At 51.6% G+C, this 13,048-nt stretch overlaps 1 protein-coding gene across 1 annotated transcript; it reads left to right on the forward strand.

Annotated features, from left to right (window-relative positions):
- Positions 1-375: 375 nt before the first annotated feature.
- On the forward strand, positions 376-3,620 carry LOC118671444 (uncharacterized protein C17orf47 homolog). The gene is made up of 2 exons (XM_036339627.1): positions 376-2,845; positions 3,508-3,620. Exons 1-2 carry the CDS (start codon positions 376-378, stop codon positions 3,618-3,620), a joined length of 2,583 nt encoding a protein of 860 aa, XP_036195520.1.
- The last annotated feature ends 9,428 nt before the right edge of the window (positions 3,621-13,048 follow it).

Below are 13,048 nucleotides of genomic sequence, written 5' to 3' on the forward strand. Positions count from 1 at the left end.
TGGAATCTCAGGAGAGTAGGGGAGGGCATGGAGCTTTCCTATACACCAGGAAATCCTGATTTTGCTAAGAATTTAGTCAAAGCCTTGCTGATGTCAACTCCAAAGACATCGAGTTTCCTTGCAGTCACTGCTTGAGATTCGCTGAAGAATTGTGGCTGTTTGCCAGGATGTTTAATAGGAAGCTCCTTCCTTTGTGACATCACCAGGCAGGTAGCTAAGGGGACTGTTTGAGACACTCTTAGAACAACAGCCACTTTTGTGGGAGTGCAAGAACAGCTTTTAAAACTGAGGGTACATATTCAGGCTTCATTAGGATCCTGAATCCAAGCCAGCCGGTAAAATATGGGTTCTACCCAGAGGGGCACCACCTATCAAATGGTCAAGACAAATAAAACTGGGACTAAGGTAATAGTTTCAACACAGAAAGGGGCTGAGATAACCAGCACAACCCCTCATCAGGGACCTGGGTCCATTGCTGCCTCAACCCATCGAAGTGCTGTAATCACCATGAGCCCTCCTATCCATCGAAGATCAGAACCCGGGCATACCATCATTCCCAAAGACGATCATCGCTTTAGCCTCCCAGGAAGCAGCTTCACTGGAGCACCCATCTCTAGAGGAACTGAGAGTCGATCAAAATCAGACGCATGTCACCATTCCTCTCTTCACCGAAAGATCCAGCAAACTCAGCCATCAACTTCCTATGCTGTTCATGTGCAGCGGGCTAGTAGTCCTCACAAAGAGGAATCCCCACGAAAAAGGGCTGAGAGCAAGGGAGGGCAGGACTTGAATCATTACTCGACCACAAATGTCAAATCCTCTCGCCGGTTGAGTTTTGTAGACCAGAAGGATAATATACAAATCTTACCAGAAGACCCACCCTCCAAGGTCCAGAACCCACAAGGGGTCAGAGTTCCCCGTAGGCCTTTGGTTTGCCCAAAGGATGAAGCAGTCCAAACTGAGCCCACCAGAAAGAGCATAACTATTACTGCGAACAGATCTCCAAGGAAAGCCTCCAGCCCGGAACGCAGCTCTAGCCGCCCTTCTGCAGACCCTCGGACAGCTCAGAGAAGGACCCCGGACCAAGAGTCTGAGACGAATCATTACAGCCGCACCTATGCAGACCCTCGGACAGCTCAGAGAAGGATCCCTGACCAGGAGGCTGAGACGAATCATTACAGCCGCACCTATGCAGACCCTCGGACAGCTCAGAGAAGGATCCCTGACCAGGAGGCTGAGACGAATCATTACAGCCGCACCTATGCAGACCCTCGGACAGCTCAGAGAAGGATCCCTGACCAGGAGGCTGAGACGAATCATTACAGCCGCACCTATGCAGACCCTCGGACAGCTCAGAGAAGGATCTCTGACCAGGAGGCTGAGACGAATCATTACAGCCGCACCTATGCAGACCCTCGGACAGCTCAGAGAAGGATCCCTGACCAAGAGTCTGAGACGAATCATTACAGCCGCACCTATGCAGACCCTCGGACAGCTCAGAGAAGGATCTCTGACCAGGAGGCTGAGACGAATCATTACAGCCGCACCTATGCAGACCCTCGGACAGCTCAGAGAAGGACCCCGGACCAAGAGTCTGAAACGTATTATTACACCCACACTTACACAGACCCTCAGACAGCTCAGAGAAGGACCCCTGACCAAGAGTCTGAGACGAATTATTACAGCCGCACCTATGCAGACCCTCGGACAGCTCAGAGAAGGATCCCTGACCAGGAGTCTGAAACGAATTATTACAGCCGCACCTATGCAGACCCTCGGACAGCTCAGAGAAGGACCCCGGAGCAAGAGTCTGAGATGAATTATTACAGCCGCACCTATGCAGACCCTCGGACAGCTCAGAGAAGGACCCCGGACCAAGAGTCTGAGACGAATCATTACAGCTGCACCTATGCAGACCCTCGGACAGCTCAGAGAAGGATCCCTGACCAAGAGTCTGAGACAAATCTTTACAGCCGCACCTATGCAGACCCTCGGACAGCTCAGAGAAGGATCCCTGACCAAGATTATGAAACGGGTCACTACAACTCAATTTATATAGAACCCAAGCCCTTGCACAGGAACAAGAACGTGGAACCATCCCTCAGACTCTCTATCCTTAAAGATTTGGATGGTGGACACCGAGTTTCTATGCGTGAACCTATCCATAAGCAGTCTGTCCACACTGAAACGAAGCCCTCCCCAAAAGTCTTGATGTCATCAGAAGTGGAGGCCAACATGAAGTCCCCAGTGCGAGGAGATAACGAGGTCAGCCGCAGAGTCACCATATACTCAGGAGTACAGCCAGCCCACCATGTGACACCTCGGAGAGTGTCTGAGAGCCCCCACAAATCTCCTGAGCCTGTCAGTAAGCAGCGTACCCCAAAACCCTCAGAAAATGTCTACATGTCCCCAGCACCCTCCCCAAGTCACTCTGCTCATGCGAAAATGGAACTGACCCCTCGGCCCCTACCCCCTCGGTCCTTACCTAAATATGGGCCTGACTGCTCATGGTGGCCCTTACTCAATCCTGACATTGAAATGCCTCAAAGCCGGCCAACAACACCTGATTTGGAGCCTAAATCCCCGCTTCCTGCAGACTATTCATTGTCCTTTTTTGAAATGGACTCAAGCCCTTTCTGTGACGATCTGCTGCTCCAGCGAGAGAAGGCAAGTCCATCACCACCACCAGCACCAGCAACATCACCACCACCACCACCACCACCACCACCACCACCACTACAATCAGCAACGGAGCCTCCAAGCTGGGCACCATTGAGGGAAGTGCCACAGGCTCCCAAGCACACCTCCAAACAACCCATTCAAAGGTTTAGTGCTTTCTTCTTGGGTATGTGAAGAAGCAGACTGCCCAGGTGCAACCCCGATTTAGTGAGGTGGGACATGGCAGGGAAGGCCCCCTTTTCATTCTGGGCCTTAGAGCTACTCTCCTGCCAGTGCCAAAGCTAGACCCATCCTTGAGCCCATTGCTCCATTCCTTCCCCGCCAGCTTCTCTGAGCTCCAAGCTAATGACATCGATGACGATGCTTGGGTCGGCGTCAGGCATTGACTCTTCCAGGCAACGCGCTTAACCTTTCAATGGAAGGTAGTAGAGAGTGGTTTGCAGGGTGGGGAAGCTGCTTCCTGAGAGTGGACATGAAGTACTCAGTTGGGGTGAGGGCTGGTAAGACCTAGTAAAGAGAATAAGGTCCTCTAGTAAATATCCTGGAAACAAAGGTGAGGCATAGATGAGCCTTCCAAGAGGGGCAAGGCATTAACAGTGACACAGAGGCTGGGAGAAAAGGGAGAGGGAGAGTGGGAGTGTGACGTTTAGTCCTAGACAGGAGGAGCTTCTTGGAGAGCTCCTTCTTCTTGGTGGAGAAATGTGGAGCTAGAAAGGGAGATGTGAAGTAGCGAGGGGCAGGGAGTGTGCATCCCACAGAGAGAGAGACAGAGACAGAGACAGAGAGACAGAGAGAGAGAGAAAACATACCAATCTCTGTTACTTTCAGATGTCTCTGAGGAAATGTTCAATCGTGTCATCTGGTGGCTAAAAGGTCTGTGCTTTTCCCTCCCATGGTTTATTGTGGGGGTTTGGGGGGCAGGAGGACAGGTCGGAGGGTAGCCTTGATGTATGTACAGAGCTAGGTCTGTTAGGACATGGTGCATGCTGGGGCTTTGACTTGAAGGAACAGAGGAACTTCTTATCTTGTCACCATTAGTTATTCCTTTGGGACTTGGAACCTTTTTCATGATCAAGAGTTTCCTTATAATGGGAAGTAGTCACTGGAGAATAGTAGGCATGGAGATGTAAGCCCATGGCCTGTCAGCTTAGCTGATGTTACCTATCATGTGATAAAGAAACAAACCCCCCCAAAAAACAACTTGCCTGCTTCACAGTCTAACTCAGGGCTGACCCCACACTGATTCAGGTTGGGGGTCTCCTCATGTGTATCTCTGGTTCCTCAGAACCCTATTCACAGCCCTATTCCAGGGCCTGGGAGGTCCTTATTGGCTGCTGCCCAGAAGGATCTCCAGGGATGTCTGGGTTTCGCCTTGAGGGGTCAGTGGGTCCTACAGCCAACTTTAAAGTCCTAAGAGAAGTGCCTTTAGGGCCTGTGACCCTCCTGACTCCCCTTGTATCTTGACTTCTGTGGTGGGAGGGAACGTAAGGACCAGCCCTTAAACGTGAATCTTAGTGGCAAGGAGTTTCTGCTACAAGGATTGTGGTCCAAAATATGCTCCAGCCCCATGAGCATGAGGGAGGCCAGGGCTCTGAATCAGGAAGTTACTAGGGAAGAGAGAGCCCTGGAAATGCAGTGCGATACCAACCAGCATGAGCCCTCAGCAGAGAAGGGCAGCCCTGCCTCACAGCAAAGCTCCGTGAAGTAAAGGTTTAGTAGAGTATGGATTCTGGAGTCATATTATTGGGTTTGAGCCCCGTGCCCACTATTTCCTTTTTTTAATCTTGATTGTTGAAAGTATTATATATGTCCCCTTTCCCCCCATTAACCTCTCCCCCTCCCTCCCAACAACTATTTTCTAACTACGACATTGGGTAAGTATTTGACCTCTCTAATCATTCCTTTTCCCCATCTGTTAATGGGAACAATGGCTTCCTTTTAGAGTTCTTATGAAGACTGGCCAAGCTATGACATGTAAAACACTTAGTGTGGTATGGTGCCTGGCAATGGTGAGCACTCAGCAAATGCTAGCTGTTGTCATTTGGGCCACTTGCACTAGGAAGGGACTTGGGCCAGGTAATGACCGAGTCCTCTGCACATCCTCAGTAAAATTCTCTTTTTCCCTTCCTGTTGGCACTCTCTGATTTCCATTTGCTGCCCACTGGGAATGCCTGGCCTCTACATCTTCATTATGACAGATGAGGAGGTAAGAATGCCCCTAGGAAGTTACTTTTGGTAACTTCCTGTGCTCTCCCTACCCAAGTCCCTGCCTTACCCTCTAATGAAAGCTGCTCCCTATTGTTGGTCAGGTGTTTGCTGCACAAGGCCACCTGGCAGAGCAGGCAAGTGGGGGCTAAAATCTAGCCTGCATTCCACTTGCCAAGTTGTGCTCCTCCAGGGCTGCATCTCCCCAGAGGGGAATTTACAGCCCTGGAGAGAAAGGGTAGAAACCTGCTGGCAAGTGTTGAATCCTGCCAAGCGTCCTGTGGGAAGGCTGTCTGGGAAGCCATAGGTTGAATTGGTCCCTACTTGGCTCTCCCCTCTCCAGCCTAGGGCACTCCAGAAACGGGACGCTTTTCTGGGTTACACACTGTTTGAGTCCTCACCTTGGAGAGCCACAAGGTGAACTCTGCTCTCAGCAGCCCTGTGTCCTGAATTTGGCAGTGTCCTGATTTCATAGTGCATTGCTCCCTTAAGTACTTTAGTTCTTCTTGGCCCAATGTTTGATAAGATAGTCTAAGCTCTTCTTACCTCCATTCTCTCTCATCTCTCTCTCTTCCCCAAAGCCTAGCATGACCTCTAATGGGTCTCATCTATGGGCTAGCCCAGGATGGACACTTGACTACTACATATGAAGAACAAGTCGGGGGAGGGGCAGGACAGTCTGAGCTCAGATAACGGAACAGCTGCAGCGGAGGTGCCAGAAATGTGGCTGCCACCCCCTCTGCCATGGCTTCTTATCCAGTCCTACTCCCTGAGCTCAGCTCTGGGTGGGAGCAGCTACTTTTAGAGATTATTTCAATGCAAGACAGTAAATCCTTCTCTTCCTCCCTTTCTCTCTCCCTTCCTTCCACAAACAATTTTTATTCAGATGCCTAGCACTCTTCTAGGCACTATTGGGGGAAGCGTTGAAGCCCCATAGCACACACATTCTTTGGCCTTGAAAAACTTACCATCTGGATGGGGAGATAAGAGGTGGACAGGAAACAACAATATGAAATAGTCTGCACTCAAATGTCCAAGTCAATGCAACAGACTTAATAGAGGCTCTTGGATGGTCTTAGGAGAGAGGGAGTGAGCCGGGAATTGGATGGGGTCAGGTTTCCCCCCTCCTTCCCAAAGTCAGGAGGGGCGGTATCTCGACAGCTAACCCCTTGCTCACCCCTTGATGCAGATCTATACCTTTGGGAAGGGGTATTTCCTCTATTTCAGGATATGATGTTTTTGATTGAGCAAGTTCCTCCCTATTCTGCCCCATCTTGTTTTAGTTTAGGAAGTCAAATGCCTTGGCAGCAGGACAGCTCCTTCCCAAAATAGCTCTTATCCTGTCTGGATAATTGCAGCTCTCTAGCCCTGTGCAGTAGCAGAGCTGCTCCCCAGAAGCTGGGAAGAGAAGACGCGCAGGCAGCTAGGCCTGCCAGTCTTCCTGGCTCTCTGGGAGTGGAGTGGCATGGAGGTGGGCCAGGTACTGTGCCCACAAAGTGAGAGAGCTAGGTCTTCCCCAGCCTGCCTCTGAAGCTGCAGGGCCACAGGTGGTCCTGTCAGATGGAGACTCTGGGGTGCTGGTGTCCAAGGCTCTCTGTTTACTCTGATCTGGGAATGGTTGACGGTAGAGTCTGGTCCAGATTCCATTCCCAGCCAGGAATTCTCTCATGGCCCAGCCACAGCGCCTGGCCTGGCTCGTGGACTGCAGCATGTCTATTTCCGAGCTTTACAGGGTCTGCAGCTGGGAATGGAGCACGAATCAGCCCATCTCTGTGTGTCAGTTTCCTTCCAAACTCCTCAAGACCCTCTTGTCTAAGGGGTGGGGTGGACAGATGTTTCTCATCCTTGGATTGGGACATTAGGGGCTGGAATCTTCCCAGAGGTGATTATGCTGGACTGAGGGACACGTTCCTGATAGTTTTTGTTTTGTAAGTATATTTTTATTGGTTTCAGAGAGGAAGGAAGAGGGAGAGAGAGAGATAGAGACATCAATGATGAGAGAGAATCATTGATTGGTTGCCTCCTGCATACCCCCTACTGGGGATCAAGCCCAAAACCCAGACATGTGCCCTTGACTGGAATAGAACCTGAGACCCTTCAATCCGCAGGCTGTCGCTCTATCCACTAAGTCAAACCGGCTAGGGCCTGATGGTTTTTTTGTTTGTTAGTTGTTGTTTTTCATAGCAGAACTAGCCAAAGCTCAATAGGGAGGTCCTTAGGGTGCCCTATGGGGTCAGTAGGAGCTGTCTTCTCACACAGCCCTGGGGAATTCTATGGAATAAAATAGCTCTTGATGGGATGGGGCTACCCTGGCCCCAAGAGCCTGTGTCCTCAAGCCACATAACCTACTTGCCCTTGGATGTGACTTCCCAGGCTGTCCGTGGACAAGGTGTTTTACTCCCTGCTATATCTATCAATTATGGAAGAAACCAACTCTGGAAAATAGGCCAGAAACTAGAGGAGGCCATCTCAGTGATACCTAAGGCAGACTTCAGTATCTTCAGGGTGACATGTCACTTAGCCCCTGGGAGATGGGACAGCCAGGTTCCTGTTGGCTCCTGAGCCACAGGGATGATTTGCTCATGTAGATTTCCTAGACAAAATTCCAGAGCCCAGGAGGAACACAGAGAGGCTCTGCATTCATGGGGATGTTAACAGAATCCTAGGGTATGAGCTGTCAGAAAGGAACCCTGGAGCCCTAGCTGGTTTGGCTCAGTGGATAGAGTGTCGGCTTGCAGACTGAAGGGTCCTGGGTTCCATTCTAGTCAAGGGCATATGCCTGCATCGTGGGCTCGATCCCCAGTTGGTGTGCAGGAGGCAGCCAATTGATGATTCTCTCTTATCATTGATGTTCCTATCTCTCTCCCTCTTCCTTCCTCTCTGAAATCAATAAACTTTTTTTTTTTTTTTTTAAAAGAAAGGAAACCTGGAACCATCTCTCCCACTTTTCTCATTTTCTCTTGCTTTGTACAGAGACTGGTAGTTGAGAGGAAAGGGAATTGTTAAAAGAATGAAGCAGAGATGCTGGAAATGGGACAGGGCACCTCAGGAGGCATTTCATAGCAGCTTGACCCTCACCGCACAGCTGCTTTTCCTGTCAGATGGTACCTCGTTCAAGTCCAGAGCAGGATAGGAGGCTGATGATCTCTAGCCCAGACTTGCTATTTTGAGGACAGGCTAAGTTGACCAACTCATCAGGGTTTACCCAGGACTTTCCTAATTCCAGCATGGAAAGTGCTGCATCCTGAGAACTCCCTCAGCCCTGGGCAAACTGGGGCAACTGGTCACCCCAGGACAGGCTGGGATGCACCTGGAAGTTCAGGGCAGAGGGATACCGTCCTGCCGGTCGCCTGAGACCTGGGCAGATTGCGACCTATAAATGGGGGCGGGAAAATGCTATGCCTCCTTCTCAGGCTTGATGGCAGAACTGAGGCCAGAATCCCTTAGTTTTCTGTTCTGCCCAGTATAGTCCCACATAGGGAAGAAGCTGCCACATCCACTGTGGGCTTTCTGTTGTATTTCCAGAAGCTACTCGCTTCTCTGCCTGGAACCCATCTCCTATACTATGTCTTTCTGTCGGAGAAGTCTCATAATGTTTTTTTCTTTTTCAAGTAAGAGAAGAAACGGGAGGTGGGGTGCTGGCTAGATTAGGGAGCTTGGTTTCCGAGGGCAGAGTGCACACGTGGGTGAGGAAGCCAATCTATAACCCAGAAGCCACCCTGACAGCTGCTCAGCCAAAGGAAGGTTGTCCTGAGTGACAGAAATGACCATGTCCCTTCGCCCTTCTCTGCTCAGCTGCCTTTGGCCCAGCTGCCATGAAGGCAGAAGCACAAGACAGCTGCACCTTGGGGGCTGAATGGAGGCCTGGAGGAGGGGGACAGGATTTGAGGCAGTTCCTGAGAGAAGTCAGGCTCTGACACTGTAGGTGGGAAGACTGGGCCAGCCAAGGTCATTTCCTTGGCACGCCCACCACAGGCAAAGTCACTGGGCTCCCGGAGTCCCCACAGCGGCTGTTTTTGGGAATTCTGCTCAGTGAGTCTGAAACTCAGACCTGTTTTCTAAAGATGGAGCTAGCTAAAGAGGCGGCTAGCTGGAGAAGCTGACCCCACAGTTGGTGGCAGCATGGTCATTCCCATGTCACTTCAGTCTAAGGATCTCCTCCCATCGCTCTACATATACCTGCATATGTCCACTCCTTGGGAGGAAAGGCACTTGAAATGTCGCAGTTGACAGTTGCTGCTTCGGTACCAATAATTTTCTCGTTAGCTGAGATAATAGCTACCACTCGTTTTAGTGATTATTCCATCCTAAATGGGTTACCTTTGTGAACCTTCATAGCACCCCTATGAGGTGAACTTTTCCCCCCTCTTCTGTGAAGAAACAGAGGCTCAGAGCTGGCTCATCAAAGCTGGGAGCACTTTAGGGAGCATCCTGCCTCAGGGATTCAGATAGGGTGGAGAAACCCTCCTTCTGTAGCCATATCAATATTTCCGCAGCACCTTTAGAGATCAAGAATGGTGAAGGGAACAATTTTAGTGGGGCTAACATCTATGTCTTCCCATGTGAACTCGGAGGCTGGGGGCGTGAGCTGGTGAGCAGCCAGAATGAAGGGCAGGTTATGGGGTCAAAAAAGTTTGATTTTGTCTGTGCTCCAAAATCAGAGTGGAAAACTAATTAATGAATTATTTCAGTCAGTGCATATTGATCAGACATCTCCTGGGGGCAGATGCCTGGTCACTCACCCAGGCAGATATCAGAAGTAAAAAGAAGTTAAAATAGAGGACATATTCCCTGTCCTTGAGGGACTTGTGGTTAATTTGGGAGAGAAAAGTATACAGATGGGCCCCTTGAAAGGGTGTGAACATCAAAGAACAAAACAAAGTCCAGCGAAATCAGTGAGCAATTTCTGGCATGGAGGCACTTGGAGGGTAAAGGTAAGGGGGAGGGCAAGTTTCAGCTCAGTATAATGACCTTGGCAGCTCACTGCCCAAATATGGAAAGGTAGTTGTCAGAATGAGTGAGTTTTTGGCCACAGGAAGAATTCAAGTGGAGGGTGGGAGGTCAGGGGGTCCTTGAAGGGAGTCTTACTCCAGTGGGTAGTGGCATTGGGAGTGATGTAAGTCCCTTCCACCCCTGAGCTCCTGTGCCCTGCCCTGCCATAGAGAGGATGTTGGAAGGGCCCACTGGCTGGCTTATAGCATCCTGCCAGCTAGCTCTAGAACTACAACCATTCAGCAGGTGCCAGGAAACACAGTGCTCACTGGCCTTGTCGCCCACATCTCACACCTGCCCTAGGATCATGGGACAGGAGAAGCAGTAGGGGGACAAGTAGGACTTAGTATTTTGGTTTCTTGCCTTTGCACAGACCTTGCTGGACAGACTGGCTAAGGTTTCGTTGAAAGACACCACCCAATGATAGCCTTTTGACCCCACAAGGGCTCTCTGACTATGTCATCAGTGACTCATCACCTCTGGGGGAAGGGAAGTACAATTAGTTCCTATTCCACGTCAGAGAAACGTGGTCTTCGCTAGTCAGGCAGATCTGGAATCCTGATTTCCAGTGGCATTCACCCTTTATTCTTGGCTTTGAACCTGGGCCCTAGCTTGGCCCAAGTGTAGCATTCTTGTTTAGCTCTGTGGTCCATAACCTTCACTGATGGGTGAGCAGGCAAGGTCCAGTGGAGGGGGCCAGAAGGTTTTCCATATAGACCATGTCTGTCTGACCTGAGCAGAGGGAACCCAGGACAGCAGGCTGGAGCTGTGGTTGTTGGTCTGCGTTTCCCAGAAGAGTCACCCTCTGTGCCAAACTAAGTGTCCCCACCCCAGCAGTGCCCGAGAAATTGTGCTCTTGGTAAGGATTGCGCCTGGTGGGATGTTGGATTTCAAGGAGAACCAGAGCTCCAAGAGCCAAGGGGCACGGAGGCAAGGTTGGCTGGGCCACCTGGTGATTGAAGGTGGGGAAGAGTGGTCAGTGGTCAGTGACTCACACAAGAGCAGCTATATCTTAGTTCTGCTTCTCATCAGGTGTCAGACTGTACCTGTACCACCAGAGATGGAGTTGGGGGGAGTCCGGTCCTCTCTTTCATTAGGGGGAACAAAGGCCCAGGGAAGAGTAGGGACTTTCAGGCAGTGCAGTAATCATCAAAGCTGCCATGGGGACTGATGCCCAGACCAAGTTCTCTCAGATCCCTGAATGCTGCCGGATTAGCATGTGGGTTCCATGTACACATGGAACAGCTCAAAGTCTGTCTTCAACTTTAATTTTACCCAACATGCCTCAGGTCGGGCCTGTGGTGCAGTGATGACAGACAGACTGACCATCAAGACCCCAAGAACCTTGGCTTAGAGATGAGTTCCATGGTCCCTGGTGTCTCTTAGGGCCTCACTTCCCTCAAAGCAAGATGGCTCCAACGTGCCTCAGGACACGCAGGGCTCTGTGGGGCGTGGGCAGCAGGTGCCAGCATGGAGCTGGGATTCCAGCCCTAGCTGAGGATGAGCTCGCAGAGCAGCCTTCTGAGGTGTGTCTGTGTTCACACTTGGGCTGAAGCTGGGCTGGGGGAAGGAGGAATGTTATGATTGTAGAAAAAAAAGACTTTGTGATGGGGCCTTTCTCCCCTGGGCCCAGCACCCCCAGCGCAGGCCATGCAGACTGCTGGTGGCACACCCCAGAGGTATCCTTCTGAGTGCCTGCATGAGGACCAGTGGCCTCCAGCTGGTTCCCAATAGTGGGGCTTTGTGTAGCCCAAGTTTGACATCCGGGTCTGACGGCAGCAACTGCTGCTTCTGCAGACTTCCAACAGCCTTTGGTTTCTTTCTTTATGTCTTTGTTTTCCTGAGTACAGCTTCAGATCTCCCGATCTACCCCGGGGCAGGAGACTTTCTCATTGTCTCACTGGAGCCAAACTGCTGACTCTTAGCCTAGTTTAATCCCCTCATTTTCGGGTGTGGAAATTGAGGCCCAGAGAGGTGAAACAGGGTCACCCAGCTGGAAAGGTTCCTCTGCATGAACTGATTTCTTTAAGCATCAACCACCCTTTCCATCCTGCCGCCCACTCATGCCACGTACCCGATACCATCTCCAACAGCAGCCCTATTTTCTGAGCCTGACCTTACCTGCCTATCCAGGCTCCCCTCTCTCCTCTGATGAGTTTTAACTAAGCCCAGCCATGCCACAGATGATACTGAAATAAGGTAGGCAGGCCTCTGGCGCTCGTACCAATAGAGAGGGCCATGCCTATGGGCTTCCGTTTTGTCCCAAGTGGATTCAGGCCAGTCAGCCTGCTGTCAGGGAGGGCTCTGGGGAGTCAGGGACAGGCATGCTTCTGGAAACTTCCACCCAAGCTTGACCAGCTCAGACCTGTATTAGCTCAGGAAATACCCACCAACTCGCCACCCCCTAAGCATCTTCTTTCCTCTGACTGCCGCTGACCCTCTGAACCTCTAATGCCTCTAAGGCTCCTAGGGCATCTGTCCCCAAGCTCCTCACCTGCTTGCCCAGCCTGCCTGGGACGGGGGCGAGGGGGGGGCTCTCCGGGGGCTCCCTGCTTTCCTCAGTCCCCGGGCAAGCCCCAAAGACCACTCCGCCTCTCCCTCCCTCCCTCCAGCTGATGATCCCTGGATAATTTATGCAGCAAATCCTCTTTAATCTTTAATCTAGGGCCCTGCACAAAGGGAATTTCCCATCTCTTCTTCACAGCTTGGGTGGAGGTGGAGCACGTCTGCCATTCCCCCGTAGGAGGTGTGAGGGGGTGTGGATAAGCAGTAACTTGGACATAAGTCAGATTCACATCCTGAAAACCTTGAGGACTGGGAGGAGGCGGGGATTAGTGGTTTCTCTCCAACTCGTGGGGCAAACCCCCCTCTCCTTCCCAAGGCGTCTCCTGGGGATGCCAGGTGGGCCCTTTCTTTTTCTTTGGGGTCTGGCTCAAGCGCCGATAGTGATGCGCTGCCCCAAGAGGCCACTCTTTAGGGGCTGAGTAAGACAGCGCCAGGTGACAGTGCCGCACTGTCCTGAGCGCCTCTCCGCTCCCGGCGCCTCTGGTGGTCGCGGGCTGCAAGGCTCGCCCCGAGGCTGGCAGCCGCCTGTCCCGCGTGCGCCCTCACTCCCCTACCCATCCGCGGAGGTGCAGACCCCGCCCGGGGCTGACTCGCCCCGCCCCCGCCC

The sequence above is a fragment of the Myotis myotis genome, unplaced genomic scaffold, assembly GCF_014108235.1.
Source record: "Myotis myotis isolate mMyoMyo1 unplaced genomic scaffold, mMyoMyo1.p scaffold_m19_p_17, whole genome shotgun sequence".
Classification (NCBI taxonomy): domain Eukaryota; kingdom Metazoa; phylum Chordata; class Mammalia; order Chiroptera; family Vespertilionidae; genus Myotis; species Myotis myotis.